General features: G+C 40.8%; 1 protein-coding gene across 8 annotated transcripts in view; it reads left to right on the top strand.

The window, feature by feature from the left end:
- ltbp1 (latent transforming growth factor beta binding protein 1) overlaps window positions 1-18,440 on the top strand; it is a 220,520-nt gene that overhangs the window by 60,591 nt on the left and 141,489 nt on the right. For all 8 annotated transcript variants that reach the window (XM_083922851.1, XM_083922848.1, XM_083922847.1 and 5 more), the window contains exon 4: window positions 9,901-10,052. In XM_083922851.1, the coding sequence (XP_083778977.1) occupies window positions 9,901-10,052 (152 nt within the window). The remainder of the gene's footprint in view (window positions 1-9,900; window positions 10,053-18,440) is intronic.

Below are 18,440 nucleotides of genomic sequence, written 5' to 3'. Positions count from 1 at the left end.
ATACTGAAATCCTTTACTTCTGCGGCTTTTTACTATAACAACAACATATCAGGAAACAATCTTAAACAATTCTGCAACACTGAGTAAAGCATCAACAGAATGACAATTTACTGCATGTTGATCTGTACCAGATCAGTGTAAATTTTGTTAATTATAATTATAAGAACCTTTTTCTCCATGACTAAGAAATGATGATGAGATGCCACCACTTTCATTAAAACTCTAACTGTGACCATATCAACATGCTACATGGTTCTATTGAGACTAACATATAGTTTGAAAAATACAAACTCTCTTTATTTTCATCATTAATTGTGCTACTATAATGCATATTGTGATCTTTGGTGGGGCCTGATTGAGTTGACTGATGAATGCATTTTTTTGCATGTTGCATTTGAGCTTCATATCCCTCGTGAGCAGTGAGTGAGGGCTGCCTCGCTGAACCTGCTGTGGCTCACATGCCCGTGGTGTCCACACAGACAGCTGTTGCTGCCGCAGTGCTGCTGAAGCACTGCCTGCCTTCTACAATGGGTTTGCCTATGATAATGGCCATAAATAATTTGATGTTTAATTTAATTTAATTATAAATGTCATGAGCAGTCAGGACTCTGGAGGAATCATAGTTATCCCAAAGCTGCATTCTAAATCATTCAACCTTTGTTTCATCAATAATTATGAGATAAAAGATAAGCTCTTGTGTGAAATCAATTTGATTAAAATGACAAAGTTATTGGTTTTGGCAAGATCAGATTAACCAAAATGTTCAATATAATCTGACACTATAATTTGATACAGGAATAAAACCAATTTTAAAAATAGCAAACAAAAAATCAAGGAGAAACATTTGACGAAAAGTAATGACAAAAAGCTGACTTAAATGCAATGACTTTTGTTCAACTGAAATGGCACTAAAATGTTTTGAGCTGTCTTCGACTAAAACTAAAGACCAAATCTAAATTAGTTGCCAAGGTTAAGTATATGATGTTGACAGACAAAGATGTTAAAGGTTGAATATGGAGGATGAGCAGAACACCTCCATCTCGTGTCTCAAGATCGTAGTCGCAACAACAAAAAATAATTCCAGCAGTTGGGTTGCCAGAGGTCCGTTTCACAAAGCAGGTTCAACAAACTCTGAGTCTGACCCTGAACTCTGAGTTGATCTACTTTGAGATAGGAAACTCGGCCTACTGACTGATTTTTGCAATGATTTTCTAAGAAAACAGATGGAATTAATGTGACGTGAAACGGTACCGCTCAAAAAGATAATTGCCTGGAAATGCAAGAACATCTATAATCAATAGTTTGATAATCATCTCCCGACGAATATCTAATTATCTGCGCAGTAATGCTGCACCTTCATCCACGGGATCGTTATCAAAAGGACATGCCATGGTAGTGAAATAGTTGCCACCTAATAGAGAGCATGGTACCATGGTAACTGACCGAGCGTTTAAGTTACCTCTCTTTGTGGAACAGGCTAGAGTTACCCCTCTTTCTCTGGTTTGAGTTACCTCCCTTTGTGAAACGGAAAACTCAGAGTTTCCCTCATTTCAGGGTTAACAGACTCAGAGTTTTCACTAAACCTGCTTTGTGAAACGGACCCCAGGTTTGTTGCCGCTCCATGTCAGTGATGATTCATACAGGGGAACGACTCATTTGGACTAATCAGTTAATTTGACAACAGTATTTAACGTTAGCCAGTCTTCAGCTGGAAGTTTTTCTATGAGTGCTGTAGAATCCATTAGCTAGCTCTCAACTCAAAATGATTCATGTTTCTGTAGCAACAACAGACAACCATGGCAACCAGCAACGCCCAATGCTATTGGCTGCTACAATGGAAACAGAACGTGAGAGTAATTGTCAAAAATGTCAAAAAAAAATATAATAATAATGAATTCACACTAAATATATTTATTTTGGGAAAAGCAATACTTTCGCTCCGTACCCCTCAAAACCCCCCGTGGGTGTATTATTTAAAAAAATATAGCTTTTCATAAAGATTCTACATATTCAACCTTTAAAGCAGAAAACAAGCAGTGCAATGTCACAGGTTTAGACCCAAGAGCTCAACAAAAATGTTTTTACTCAGAATCAACAGGTAGGCAAACAAAGAAGGGCAAACCTAACCAGGCAGGGGCAGGCAAAAAGATAGCAGATGGGGTGGATCGGGCACCGGAAGACCTAAAACACCATCTGGCTGGACACAATCCGAGTATGTCGAGTAAGTGAGTAAGTGTGTTATCAATCACACTACCTCCTGGAGAGCAAGATCTATGAATCTGAATGAACCACAGCAAATATTTTTTATAGCCCGTTTTCACCTGGCAGTAACATCCGCCCCGAGTGACTGGATCACAAGTGGACAGCTCTAACTACAGGTGAAAACACACTTAGGACGCATTGACATCGGATCTCAAAAACATTGGGAGGTGGTTTAAGCTGCGACATTCTTATAGTATTGAGAACGGATATGTGACCCTGGCCACGTTAAGGAGCACTTACTAAACTGACACCCTGAGAAGAAGCAGGTACTAATTCAGGGGCTTTGCCTGCACTTAGCTCTCTGGAGCTTTTCCGCAGTTGCCTTTAAAAGGTAGCAGCAGTGATTTTTTAGGTTAATAAAATGTACCCGAATTCACAAATATGTAGCTATATTACTACAGATAGTCCTGTTCTTTCGAGACGTCTTCGGTTGATATTTAGGAGCCAGAGCGGTTATTAAAAAGATAAACGCATTGATTTCCTATATATTCCTCACAATAAAAGTCCCCCGTTGTTTTGTCATTCAAATGCTTTTATTGTGAAGCAATTCAATTCAATTCAATTCAATTTCAATTCAATTCAATTCAATTCAATTTTATTTATAGTGTCAAATCATAACAAAAGTTATCTCAGGACCCTTTACAGAGTAGGTAAAGACCACACTCTATGACTTATTTATGATTTACATAGAACCAACAATTCCTCTGTAGAGTACGGTGGCAACGAAAACTTTCCTTAAAACAGGCAGGAACGTCGGACAGACCCAGCTCTGTGGAGGACAGCCATCTGTCTTGACCGGTTGGGGAAGAAGAAAAGGAGAGAGAAAGAGAGAAAAGACACACAGATGGACAGAGAGAGACAAAGACAGACACACTTCCAGAGATGCAAGCAACCAAAGCGTAACAGTAACTATAATAATATCTATAGTAATGTGAATATGACTTAAATGTAAAGGCAGTTATAACAACAGAATAGTAGAAACAAGCACTGCTAAGGTGATAGAATATGACAATGATAATTATGGTGGTAAACATGATCAATGATGAATAGAGGCAATAGCATCTACGATACAGCGAGACATACCACTGGTGGTTTTTAATGGTTACAAAATTTTATAGTTTATTAAACTAGTGATAGTATATATGAGTAACAGTGATAATAGCAGCAGGAAACGTCATGTAGGACCACGGCAGCAGGCACCACCACAATCAGCAGAGACCTGCGAGACGACAAATCACAAACAGCTCCGGGGAGGAAGCTGAATTTGTAACATGCATTGATGAGACATGAATGATACAGACAGAGAGGAGAGAAGCTCAGAGTATCAGGAAAAGTATTATCCCCCGGCAGACTAGGCCTATAGCAGCATAATTAAGCAGAACAAAATCTTATCCTAAGTCCTATCTTTAAGCTTTATCAAAAAGAAAAGTTTTAAGTTTACTCTTAAATATGGGGACAGTGTCTGCCTCCCGAATAACACTTGGGAGTTGGTTCCACAGGAGAGGAGCTTGGTAGCTGAAGGCTCTGCCTCCATTTCTACTTTTGGAGACTCTAGGAACGACAAGTAGCCCTGCATTCTCAGAGCGCAGCGATCTAGTCGGGTAATACGGTACTTTGAGCTCTTTAAGATAAGACGGAGTCTGACCAATAAGAGCTTTGTAGGTAAGGAGAAGGATTTTAAATTCTATTCTAGATTTTACAGGTAGCCAGTGCAAAGTAGCTAATACAGGAGAAATATGTTCTCTTCGGTTTGTTTTAGTTAGTACACGAGCTGCAGCATTTTGGACCATCTGGAGACTCTTAACAGACTTATTGGAGCAGCCTGATAATAAGGAGTTGCAGTAGTCCAGCCTAGAAGTAACAAATGCATGGACTAGTTTTTCTGCATCTTTCTGAGACACAATGTTCCTAATTTTCGCAATATTACGCAGGTGAAAATATGCAGTCCTTGTCGTAAGTTTTATGTGAGAATCGAAGGACATATCCTGATTAAAAATAACACCCAGATTCCTTACTGTGGTGCTGGAGGACAACACAACATCATCCAGAGTAACAATGTCTTTAGCTATTGAATTTCGGAGGCCTTTGGGGCCAAGTACAATAACTTCAGTTTTGTCTGAGTTTAACATCAGAAAATTACAGATCATCCAGCTTTTTATTTCCTTAATGCACATTTGAAGTTTAGCTTCTGGTTTGATGGACAAATATAATTTTGTATCATCAGCATAACAATGAAAGTTTATGGAGTGCTTCCTTATAATATTTCCTAAGGGAAGCATATATAAGGTGAATAAAATTGGTCCAAGGACAGAACCCTGTGGGACTCCGTGACTGACTTTAGTGTGCATGGAGGATATGTCATTAACATGTACAAACTTAGATCTATCTGATAAATAAGACTTGAACCAGCTCAGTGCGGTTCCTTTAATGCCAATTAGATGCTCCAGTCTCTGTAGCAGGTTGTGGTGGTCAATAGTGTCAAAGGCAGCACTAAGATCTAGTAAAACAAGTCCAGAGACAAGTCCTTTGTCTGAAGCTATAAGAAGGTCGTTAGTAATTTTTACTAGTGCTGTCTCAGTGCTATGATTCGCTCTAAATCCTGACTGGAAATCCTCAAATATCTCATTATTATGTAAAAAGTCACACAACTGATTGGCAACTGATTTCTCGAGGATCTTAGAGAGAAAAGGAAGGTTAGACATAGGTCTATAGTTGGCTAGTACCTCGGGATCAAGACTGGACTTTTTAAGAAGAGGTTTAATTACAGCTACTTTAAAAGACTGTGGTACATAACATGCTGATAAAGACATGTAAATCATGTCTAATACAGGAGTGCAAACTAAAGGTAACACTTCTTTAAGTAACCTAGTTGGAATAGAGTCTAGGAGACAAGTAGAAGGTTTTGATGCTGAAATAATAGATGTTAATTTGTTATGGTCAACTGTAGAGAAGCAGTCCAAGAACATATCAGGTCGTACAGTTGTTTCTAAGGTTCCTGGGTTTGAAGAAAAATGTGTGCCAAGCGAGTTGATTTTGTCTCTAATAGTTATAATTTTGTCATTAAAGAAGGTCATAAAGTCATTACTACTGAGGGTTATAGGAATACATGGCTCAATAGAGCTGTGGCTCTCTGTCAGACAGGCTACAGTGCTGAAAAGGAATCTAGGATTGTTCTTATTCTCCTCTATTAAAGAGTATAGGCTGCTCTGGCATTACGGAGGGCCTTCCTATATGTTTTTAGACTTTCTTGCCAGAGAAATCAGGAAATGTTAGGGCTTCATCTGCAGTAACATAACATGACGGTAAAATAAAGCCGACAGCTGAACAAAGTGGATATCTGCTCACCTGCACAAATCACAGTAGGTCAACATCATGATTTATTTATTTTTTATTATAAATATATAACACACAAACACCGCTGTTTGAAAGGAAAAAGTTTGGCAAACAAATCACTTTTTCGTCAGAAGTCATCTCATCTTTCTGTAATCTATTTATGTGAGAGTAACAACTGAAATTCACACACAACACAAAATAAAGAAAAACGATTTTTCATTCAAATATATAGGTTATCTATACGTAAATGGAAATGAGTGGACACTGAAGACGCATGTGTAGACGCATTTTACTGCAGATGAGAACAGATGCACTGAGAGCTGTCCACTTGTGATCGTATCACTCAGGACATGTGAGAACAGGCTCTTAGTGGTGCCAGAGGTGTCAGCATCTGCATGTTCAGAAGCTGTGGGAGAAGACACAGTCTGGATAACATTGGCTTGCCTGTTAGGACTATAGAAATTGCAGATGGTGGTACTAACATAGTTACACATGAATCCTATCGAAGTTAACGCGATAATCAACTCTGTACTGTTTCAGCCCTGTCGTAGTTAATGCGATAATTCACTCTGAACTGTTTTAGCCCTGTTAAAGTTCACGCGATAAGTTATCTGCATTAACCACCTTAATATGTCCATTCTTAATTGCCACCTCCTGGACAAGCATACAGCTAATGCAGAGAGGCTCCTCCAAAAGTTCCCCACTCCAGCCTCACTGTTAAGGTTTTAAAGAAAATGTTGTTGTGTGTAGTGTTGAGCAACTTCTTTTGTGGTAATGTGGCACAATTGAATGAAAACCACAAAGACCAAAGATTTGGTCACTTATTTTATGAAACCATCCCTCTCATCTCAGACCTTCATCAAAGGAAGTTACATCGAGGTTGTAAAACAGTATAAGTACCTTGGTTTATTGATAAAAACCTCAAGTTTGATGCCAATTCTGAAGCCTGTAAAAAGGGTCAGCAACATTTTTATTTCCTCAGGAAATTAAACACCTATTGATAGGAAAATTATGTCCTTGTTTTCTAAGTCATTTATTGAATCTTTCCTTACATTATTTTTTTCTGGCCTCCAAAGACAGACTTTATGTCTTTTGGATCAGTGTCTACAAGAGCATCTAATGAAGTGGCTGGTGAATGTAAATATCTTAATGTTTGCATGGTGTCTGTTGTGACAAGTTTACACCCAGCATCTGAAACCTTACCCGGTCTGGCCTGCTGAGATGAAGACAATGTGGGCCAGCTGCAGTCCAGTGGCCGTGGCTCCAAGGCCCTATTTCAGAAAGCAGGATTATTTTTCAGAATATTTTTTTTCAATCTTCAACTATAATTTTTAAATTATGAATTAAAAGAGAACACGGAATGGAACTTTATTGTATTAACTTATTGACACTTTCCCTCCTCTGACTAAGGCTTTTTTCTTTTAAGCTTAATGTGCACAGGCACATATACAGTACATGCATTAATATCTCTACATCCACAGGATTAAAATGGAGGCTCTGCCTTTTATTTGCCTGTTGCCATGGCAAATTGTAGTATCAGAGCTCCATTGATGATACATTTTATGTTCATGCTCAACATACCCAGAGTTGATAGAAATAACTCTGATCAGCTTTTCTTAAACAGAAAACTTATTTTCCCATCCCAGGATAGACCAGAGAGAGAGAGAGAGAGAGAACAAGAGAACAGTGGTTTAATCACACACTTGTTCACTACACTTTACACAGTGTCAGCTTTGTCAGATGTTAAGGTACGTTGGTAGTTATGATTGGATTTATTAAACTGCATCAAGAATGCCTTACACACATGAAAAGACATTAAATATAATTGAGGATAAAAACTAACTAATGTTTAGTGAGCCAACGGCAGTGTTAGAAAGTAACTTTAGCCTGCATGCTGACTATACTAGGGGTCCACCTCCTGCTGCAGAAAACATCCCCCAAACCATGACACTTCCTCCTCCAAATGGAACTGACTTCTTTACACACTTTGGGTTCAGTCTTTCCCCAGTCCTACGCCCAACATAATGTTTCCATCAGACCCAAATAAACTGAAGTCACTCCGGACCAGTTCTCCTCTGTCCACATAACAAGTCTAGCCTTTTTATTCTTTCTGCTGATGAGAGGTTTGGTCACTGCAGAGTGGGCTTTTACTCCAAAAAGTCTTAAATGGTGAGACACTGTGTGCAGAGACAGATCCCTGTCCTGTTCAGCACTGAACTAGAAACCAACTCCAGCTGCAGTGTTGAACTGATTCCCCATTGAGAGTCTTCTCATAATCCTGTCCTCTCGTGCACTTGTTTTACCTTGACGACCTGCCTTTTTGAGGGACTTCAAGAGAATTAATTTCTATTATTTTACTTGTGATCGCCTTGGCCTTGGTGCTGTCTTTGCTAAATGGCCTTGTTTAGTCGAGTGCTTGTTGTATTATTAGCGGTTTAAGCTGCCTGCTAGCTTGCTCCTGACATTGTTTGTGAACTTCTGGAAGGTGGTTCTTCATATGAGTGATCAAATTGGTGGTGTTAAAGGATTTCAAACAGCATCCTCTTCGCATTACTTTGACGTTGCAAGTTTGCAATTTGCTTGTCTTTTTTTTAACTGTGAAAAATGTACTTCACCTTCATCTTCAGTATGTAAATCCTGTTCTGCGTCGCTACGTCACTAACCCTGTGACCAAAAAACACCAGTGCCGCCCATAGACTGTATAAAAAATGGACATAGCATCTCTGCCGAGGTCCGTTATCTCGACTAATCGTACTCACCTACGGGAGTCATCATCTTGCCAGACTTTGACTCCGCCTCATTTCCTCTTACCAAAAAAGGGCATGTCTGTGACATGGGGGGTCTCACTCAAGAGGCCGTGCTTCTAATTATTCATAAACTTTAACCTCCAATAAAATAAAAACTAGCCTGGTCCAAAAAAATTCACCACCCTCAGTGTTGTCATGGAGATATGACCTAAACATACAGACTAGAATGTTTTTTGTACCAGGCCTTAAATAGGTTTAATAATGCTGTAAAAACCGCCTGTTTAACTTGGGGGTCAATCAGAAATTGCTCTATTAAGAAACCTGCCCCTGGTCGACACTCTTATAGAACTGACATTTTTGGCACTTCCTTATTGGATCAACCCTGAAGTTGCTGTGGTGGGGGCTTGGCGCCGCCCTGACAAAATGACTGCTAGACAGAAACAATCACCAGTTGTTAACAGATTGGCGCATCGGACGGATGCTGATGTATAAAAAAAATACTAACATCAGCTGATACCAATATGATTGCGGGTTATATAAGTTATCCCTAAAAGATGCATTACTTTTTCTTGTGCTCAGGATATAGAGATAGTTTCAGTAAATATTTAAAACAAAAAAAACTTTTTTTTCTTGAAAGTTACCAAAGTTCAGTTTTAAAGTAAGGTTCAGGACGTCTGACTCAAGTAGAACTGATCGCTGCTTCTTGTTAAAATATATAAAATATATACTATGATATGTGTACAAAAACTTAACTGAAGCTTTTGTTTGTGTGTTTGGCACAATATTTTATTTGTCAGTACTGGTAAGTTAATACATGTCTACCCTCAGCATTGCACTGTACACAGAGGACACATTTTTTCAAATGTCTGAGTCTGCAGAACATCATTGAAGATATTGGTGAGGTTTAAAGTGGTCTTGAACAGGCCCAGGTTAATAAGAAGTGGACACATGAGGAAGTGATGTTATTTCAGAGTACTGGTCCTAGATTCCAGGTCCTTTTTTTAAGATTATTATTATTATTATTTTTTGCCTTTTGTAAGTACAGCTGAAAAGAAACAGGAAAGGGGGGAGAATGAGAAGGGACAACTCAGCCTCTATACATGGGGTGCAGGCTTGACCACTTGAGCTACCTGGACGCCCCTGAGTATGTCGTTTATGAAAAAAAAACTCATTAAAAGCAGATCCTTTAGCATTCACCGAGTGGTGCTGGCAAAGGATCACATACCCTAAAGAGTAAATCCCTGAAGGATGCTGGCCAGAAAGATGCTGCTGCACTCCTCTGTTGGGCGGAAACTTTCTAGTATCTCTCGCTGCATCATATTTACTACTGTGACGGTGGCTTCTTACTATTAGCTGTCAAAGGAAAATACCTGCTGTCATACATCAAGTTTTTGGAAAACTTAGCCTTAAAGTTCTGAGAGTTCAGCAATGGTGCTTTTTTATATGTGGATATGTGTCTGTCATTGTGTCATGTTCTTTTAAAAAGTTTTTGTTACCATTTAATTTTTTCATACATTTTCTGTTTGACATCTTATTATGTATTCTTCTTTCTTTTCAGGATCCGGTCAATGCCCATACACCCGGGTCAGGGCCAGCATTATGTGTTAAAGCCCAAATACTACCACACACACACCACGCACACACAGACACATGTCCAAACCCAACCTGAGAGGCCGATTCCCCTAACTGTGGGACACAACCCCATCCATGGTGAGTAAGTCACTCTACAGATCATCTTTTATCTTGTGGGTACTGTATGTTAAAATGTAATTCCGGCGTATTCCCATGGGCAGTACCTCGAAGGCATTAAAATGACTTTTTTAACCACTAATACTGCTCAAAATAACCCAGAGTGTGAGTGTTTTGAAAGACTAAGGGCGCACTCACACTGTCCTTCCGTACCGTGCCCAAACAGGTTTTACGGGTAAAGCCTAGTTCGTTTGACCAGTGTGAGTGCAACTGCTCCGCGCCTAGCTGCGGCCAGCTGGCCGTCCGCGGCCCGTTTGAGAGAGGTGGGCTTTTGTCGAGCGTGCGCACATGTACGAGCACGAGCACGAGGCCTACGGCGGCTCTAACGTCATTTTATGTGCGCCTGTTCGGACATAGAAAAAAAAAAAATTGTAAACAAAGTGAAGCATCGCAATGACGTCATCAATGCGTGTGAAGTGCTACGGCGTGATGACGTATGGACAGGCAAGAAGCCGAGGCCCAGGTAGTGTGAGTACAAACGGGCCTGGCCCGCGGGGGGAGAGGGAGGGGGGGACAAGTACCCTAAAGCAGGGGGCACGGTACGGGCGGACAGTGTGAGTGCGCCCTTACCTACTGGCCCCTGGTACCAGCTCCTCTCAAAGTCCATTCAAGTGGATTACCAAAGTCAATCCAAAAGGAAGGAGCCCATTGATGATTTATTTAGGAATCAGTCGCCCCTTCCAATTTATTCTGGGGACATCGAAAAAAGTGTCCAGTACGGTGCGGTTGATGAGGGATGGGGAATCCTCCAGAGCAGTCACACAGTGTCTTGCAATATTCAATGATTCCAGGCCACGGTGAAAAATGTCACTCTCTTGGCAGCAAAACATTCTTCTTCTGGGCCCATGGGCTCACAGTACCCACAGGTACATCAAAAAATGCCCCCACACCGAGACTGATGCTATGTCTGATACTACCATTACCTGGAGCCCCTTCAACACACGCCTCCCCCCCTTTGATGACATTTCGGTGCTGCAAAGAGAGATGCTGTCTGTCTCTACCTTTTACATCTATTATTAACTTATATTTCACCAAACTGCCACAAACCACAAAGTTTTGCTTGAATAAATCATCAATGGGATGATTTTACCATGGGATGATTTTGTGCTGAACTTACACTTTATGAAGAGTGAAAAATTTCCAGCGGAAAATTATGCTTTGGAAAAGATTTTGGAATGCATTGGCCTAATATCACTATGGTCTTCAAATCAACCTTCACCTACCTGATGCTACTTGAGGTCCACCACAGTGAAGATCATTAATACTCTAATCTCTGACCAAACTGTTAGTGGTTGAGTTGCATTGTGGGTAAGGTAGGTACCACATTTTGACAAGGAAGAATAATGCTAAAAAAATAAAATAGTTCTGGTTCTGCTGCATCTATTTTGATTCTTTGAACTGTCATTTGACAATGTCATGACAAGAAAGATAACTCCATGGGGTTGTTTTTAAAGTTTTTTTTTTCACTTCAAAAAACAACAGTGTGGAAGAGGAATTTTGCTCTACTAAAATATTAACACATAATCTACAAAGAACAACATCAGAGAATGAAATGTGGATGTTATTTTCAAATTATCTGTTTTTCTGTTTTCAAAGCCGAACTTTGTTTATGGCTAGAAATGCTGTGAATCCTGTAAATGATATGAAGTAATCATTTTAAAGCCACAGGAAAACCTCCAACCTTAATTTTTTACACATTTACACATGACATACACAAAACCCATCACATCTGCTTTTACGCTGTGAAGATACGGAGAGAATAGGGAGCTTGCAATAGGGCAGTAACAGGATTTGTTCAAATTGCAGCTCCAGCGGTAATGGCATAAAGACTTAAACATTGCCTGCTGCTCTGGGCTGTCAAAAATGAGTTATTAGTCTCATTTTCTGAGAGCAATTTCAGACAAAGGCAGAGTGTGAGAGTAAAGATAGAAGAGATGGAATAAAATAACTGTATCACGTGGGGGAGAACCCCTCAATTTGCTGAAACACCAAGGGGCTGAATGGACATGAATGGGAGATGAATGAATACCTGTTATCTAGCCGCCATTGAAGTTTCTGCTACTCAACAGCCTTCCCACAGAAGACACATTTTCTTATCTTGTCCATTTACAGTTTGATGTGGAACCCAGTACTAAGTAAAGTAAATACAGAATAGTTGCAGTTTGATTTAAGGCGGCCAGTATGATTCACAACGTCAACTTATGCACAAGTAAATAACACTCCACCTTAAAAATGTAAGTCTGTGTTGACAGACAGGATGTCACCCTGCTTGCACTCTGTCCTCCACCTTCCTCTTCCTACTCACATGCACCGCCATCTTTGATTGACCCAGAATAAAGTTCATCATCTGACATTTGTCTTTTTGAGTCTTTTTATATCGAAAACCCAGAATGAAGGTTCCGACAGAGCAAACCTCTCCTGCCTCCCTGAACAAACAGTCCAACATTAAGAAGAGAGGAAAGAGGCGAGGACACTGAAACAATGAAAAACTATTTCTACTGCCTCACAAAAAGGTTAGGTGTGAGGGACAGCAGAGTTCAAGATGGATATCAAAGAATTCACAGCTAGAATCTCATGCAGGAGTCTCCACTGGAGGTCCGCCACCCTCTTGGAGAGTGGAGGTTTGTAGAGACTCCTCCATTCAGGCCAGACCTCCTCGCCCAAGGCCAGGTGTGCTCTCCAAAGCAGCTGGGAACTCTGCTGCAGCTTCTGTCTCTTCACACACCTCACCATCAGAGCACACAGATCTTTGCCCTTGGCCTCCTTCAGGCTCAGCTCACACTGGTCTGAACTGGGGCAAATGATGAGGGAGGGGAAGGGGTCATCAGGACTGGGGGCAGTTAGACCGCGGCTGTACTCCCAGCAGATGACGCAGTGTGCCATTAAGAAGAGGACACTAGATTGTTAATAACAATAGTCCTACCTCTAAAAGACATCTCCACCTCTTCAGTCTGCCCTCAATGGACTTTAAAACTCCCTCCCATTTTTTTTGTCCACAGTTCATCCCCTAAAAACACCCCAAGGTAATTAACCCCCCCCCCCCTACCTTCCAACTTGACCCTCCAGGTAAAACCAGCCTGTTCATAGAATTCTTTTTGGTTGTAAAAGCTCCACTTTTGTTCCAGTTGACCTTGGATGAAGACAGTTTATTAAAAAACTCTACATTTCCCTCTAAAACCTTGATGTCCGCCTGTGTATTTAAAACCACCATGACATCATCGGCATAGGCCGATAGCTTTACAGCTGCAGGACACCCAAAGCTCTCCATCTACCGGTCAATCTTCGTTCCTACCCTCACCTATGGTCATGAAAGCTGGGTCATGACCGAAAGAACGAGGTTACAGGTACAAGCGGCTGAAAAGGCATTTCTCAGGAGGCTGGCTGGAGTCTCCCTTGGGTGATAAGTTCAGCCATCTGTGAGGAACTCGGAGTGGAGCCGCTACTCCTTTGCGTTGAAAGGAGCCAGTTAAGGTGGTTCGGGCATCTACTAAGGATGCCCTCTGGGCGCCTCCCTAGAGAGGTGTTCCAGGCCTGTCCAGCTGGGAGGAGGCCTCGGGGAAGACCCAGGACTAGGTGAGAGATTATATCTCCACACTGAGCTGGTAAATGTGGCCCGGGAAAGGGAAGTTTGGGGTCCCCTGCTAAAGCTGCTGCCCCCGCGAACCGACCCCGGATAAGCGGATGAAGATGAGATGAGATGAGACATTCACTGCGTTTTTCGCCACCATAGACCATCCCGAGGCACCATCGTCCTCCGCCGGCTGCCCTGATCCTGGAGCACTGTCAATCCGGGTCAGGTCGCAGGTCAGCACTCATTTTAACAACCCCGTGCAAAGATGCATGTGCACAGATCATTTTCTGTGCTGTGTTCTACTACACCACTGGATAAAAGTGTCTACTTCACCGTGTTGTTGTGGCATCTGTACTACCACACTTCACATCCCACTTAGAGCTATATCCAATCAGCAACCAAGCTTGGTTTTACAGTTTCAGACCCGAGCAGACCCAGGTATGGCCATAGTGACCTAGACCCAGTTTCAAAATAACTTAATCAACTAAGTTTAATTTCAGCTAGCAGTTTCTAAATGCTAAAGAAATGGCCAGACATCAACGGTAGGGGAATGGGACGCAAACATATATAGAGAGAGAAGACAGCCACCAACATTTACAAATCATTCATAAGTAATAAATGAGAAGCCGGGCGGGTGTGGGGATACTCACAAACCCCCAGCTGAGCGCTGCGGTGTTGGAGTTTACCCCAGTGGACGAGAGGGTCGCCTCCTTGCGCCTGTGGGTGGTAGGGGGGAAAACTCTGACTGTTGTTTGTGCATATGCACCGAACACTGATCAGTTCAGAGCATCTGGCCTTCGTGGAAACCCTGAATGGAGTCCTACATGGGGCTCCAATAGGGGACTCAATAGTTCTGCTGGGAGACTTCAACGCCCACGTGGGCAATGATGGAGACACCTGGAGAGGCGTGATTGGGAGGAACAGCGTCCCTGAACTAAATCCAAGCGGTCGTCTGTTATTAGACTTCTATGCTAGTCATGGATTGTCTATGACTAACACCATGTTCGAACATAAGGTCATAAGTGTATGTTGTACCAGAGCATCCTAGGCCAAAGGTCGATGATCGATTTTGTGATAGTATCATCTGATCTGAGGCCGTATGTTTTGGACACTCGAGTGAAGAGAGGGGCAGCGCTGTCAACTGATCACCATCTGGTGATGAGTTGGGTCGAAGGATGGCGGAAGATTCTGGACAGACCCGGTAAGCCCAAACGAGTAGTGCGGGTGAACTGAAAACGTCTGGAGGAGGCCCGTGTCCGAGAGATCTTCAACTTCATGGTTGTGCAAACGGAATGTTTTAGGAAGGATTCTACGCACAGTTTTATAAATGAGGCCCCTGGTGAATTCCTGATATTTTCATTCTCTGGTCACTGGAACATTCCACCTCCATCATATTAAAGTAGAGTTATATCACATATATATATATGTGTTATGGAGGAGGAGGGTGTTTGTGTCTGTATGTGATGAGGTTAGGTCCCAACAAAACATTTGCACCAGCCACAGGCTGACAGTACATTTGCATATCTACAAATAGCACTTAAGGCCTTTGAGCCTAAATTAATGGATTTACCACATGCCCAGCATGCAGTTAGTGCTACACTTTGTGAAAGTAGCAGACGTGTTTGCTCTCCTAAAACAGGAAGCTTGCAGCCTTTCCTTCAGCCTTGTCTCACGCGACAGACAGCCTGTCAGCAACTGGCTTTGGTACCACATCTGGGAAAGTTATTCCCTGTCTCCCCTCAACTGTCCCTCAGGTCTCCCACACTGCCAAAACACCCTCAGACAACTGTTAATAGTCTTGGCCCTGACTGAAGGTTTGGGCAGAGAGGATCACCTGACCATCACCGCAATGATCAAATAAGAGTGCCATGGAGGGTGTGCAATCAGAGCTTGAAATTTTTGCACAACTTCTAACTCTAAGTTCTTAAGACTCCAGGTACACCTGTAGTGTAAATACAACTTCTTTATAGAACCAACTCGTTTTGGCATTAATTTTGATCATCCAGAAGTTAGAAAACACCACTAAAAGCAGTGGCAGCTGGTGAAAAGTATTTTAGGTGGTGATGCACCATACTGAGTCTCAGTAACAACCCCAGTTGAATGGTAAATGCTAAATGGACTTTTGCTTATATAGCACCTTTCTAATCTTCTGACTACTCAAGGCGCTTTCACAGTGTTTGTCACATTCACCCATTTACACAGATGGCAGTGGACATCTACATACCATCTAATCTAACCATTCACACCACATTTACACACCCATGCGCAGCACGGGGAGCAATTCTGGGTTCAGTGTCTTGCCCAAGGAGTGTCTTCGACATGTGTACCGGGGGAGGTGGGGATCGAACAGCCAATCTCTCGAATGGAGGACGATCCACTCTTTCACTGAGCCACAGACACAAATGGCACTAAACCAGTACTCTGTGAAATAGTCTGTAAAACAAAACACATACGAGCTAGCTTTTCATTTGAATTTTAAACTGAACTTGTGAACAATTAAACAAGACTTATTTATTTTTACTCGGGCTGTCAATTGATTAAAATATTTGATCACGATTAATCAGTCATAATCACAACACAACACACAAAAAACAAGTGCAGTTAAAAGGAATTTGTCTTAAAAAGTCAATGATGAAGTAAATAGGCTTTCATGCTAACCATGGATGTGTTATATTTATTACTGCCACTGTCACCGTTCAATTTCTCACTCATTATAGGCACCACACTGTAAATATGCTGTGCAGTCATTGGTCAGTTGTCTGTGGGCTGAATGCATAGCCCAAATGATCAGCAAATCAAGGGGGCGGGCTCACTGCACTACAAAGATAAATGGAAGCTGATGCTACTGTGTTTGGGCTATAAAAAATAAGCCCATTTATCCAGTGTTTTTTTATTAGCTCATGCTGTTACTGCGGTAGCTTCGGTTCTCGTTTTTGTTTTTATGATTTACTAATCTTAATTATAAAAGTCAAAAAGTAAAATGTCTCTCTTGGATGTTTTATTTTGTTTTGAGAAAACTGATAGAAAAATATTTGGCTGGGTTTTTCACTTCTGTGGCAATGACCTTGATCTAAACCCTAAGTGCAAACGTACTGGTCTCTTAATTAAGTTATTCTTTATACTACTTTTTTAGCATTGCACTCCAATAGCATTGTCGGACTCATGATGGATAGTTGAAAAAAAGGTCGAAATCAATGCCACCACATCTCCTCCTTTTTATAAACCTGGTGACAACGTGGCTGCTGACATTTTGAGTGGAGATTTGGGTTTGTTATGTTAGCAGTGGCAAATGTAGCCTGGAGCCACTAACCATCAAGCAAATTTGAGGACTGGGCTACAGAGGTTTAGTAAACTCACTTGTTTCTCACTTCACACCTCCAGATATTTTTCTCAAGTGACATCCCTTGAGGACATTCATCAGACTGTGTTTTCATCAGACTGTGTTTTCACATATTAGATTAGATGACATTTTTTTGTCATTGTACAGCATACAGGTACTGAGACAACATAATTCAGTTTAGAAAGTGCAAAAAGCACTTCAGTGCAGAGTAATGTATATAGTTATGTAAGTACCACAAAGCCATTGTCAACTTTTAGATTACCAAATTAATTTTGGATATGTACATACATTGCTAAATCTATAGTGACTAGTGAAAATTATTTTTTGGATGAATAAATGTAATTTCTGAGTAGTTATAATAGTAATTGTAGATATTCCAAATATAACTGTTACTATTACATGTCACAATTGTATTTCAGATGTCTGAACAGCAATTATTTTTACTATATACTTGAGCTGCAATGTCAAGCCGAAATATCAATATTTTGACTAGTCAAAATTGAATTTTAAATGATATCAGTAATTTAAGAACAAATGTAGATATCTACAATGAATATCAAAAGACTAGTAAGAATTGAATTGTAGAAATTTCTTTGTTGTTTATGTGACCAGCTGATTTGAGATTTATAAAAGAATGACTACATAAGTGTAGATATCTTTAATTAGAATTACAAAAATGAGATTGTGGATATGCTGGCTTGGAATTCAAAAAGTATTTTGTTGATATCTGAAATAGCTATGTCTGCTACTGGGTTTTCCATACCGAGCCTCACATTGTGCACATGCCACAAACTTGCAGTGGTACTCCCTCACGCATGGAAACAGACCATGATGTGTAAAAATTGGTGGAGTTCTCCTTTAAAGTTGTACTAAATAAGAATTGACATAATGTTTCTAGCGGCCTCTGTGGTGGTAAGATGTAACTACAGGTGAGTCTGTTCTTTCAGAGCCTCCATCTTGTCACGTTCATGGCCACTATGTGTTTTTTTTTTTGCTCTTTTGTAAACTTTATTGAACACATTCACCTCTCGACTTGTTCCTTTTATACTTCTGCCCTTACTACAAGCCTGACTCAGAAGTTGACTCAGAATTGGAAATGAACGCAGCATAACCGCTGTCAGCAGTGTCACTAACATGGCGGCTTATTTACAAGACACACAGATATTGGAATACTCAGAAAAAAGGCAACAAGCGCTTTCATTAGTGGGTCATATGATTAGTCACCATTGTTTTAACTCACTCTTTGATAGATAGGAACTTAAAAGACAATTACATCGATGAAAATCTTATGGATTAAATCATTAAGCGTGGGACAGAAAAAGTCAAGATATCATGATACATTCTCCATACTCTTACAAGTTATTTGCATGGATTGAAAATTAATCAATAAACGTCCTACAGTACAGACATATTTCCTCTCAAAAATCTGAGCTTTATT

The sequence above is a fragment of the Echiichthys vipera genome (genome assembly GCF_963691815.1).
Source record: "Echiichthys vipera genome assembly, chromosome: 11".
NCBI lineage: Eukaryota > Metazoa > Chordata > Actinopteri > Perciformes > Trachinidae > Echiichthys > Echiichthys vipera.
The sequence above is the reverse complement of the archived record's forward strand: the minus strand, read 5'-3'. Positions and strand labels throughout refer to the sequence as shown.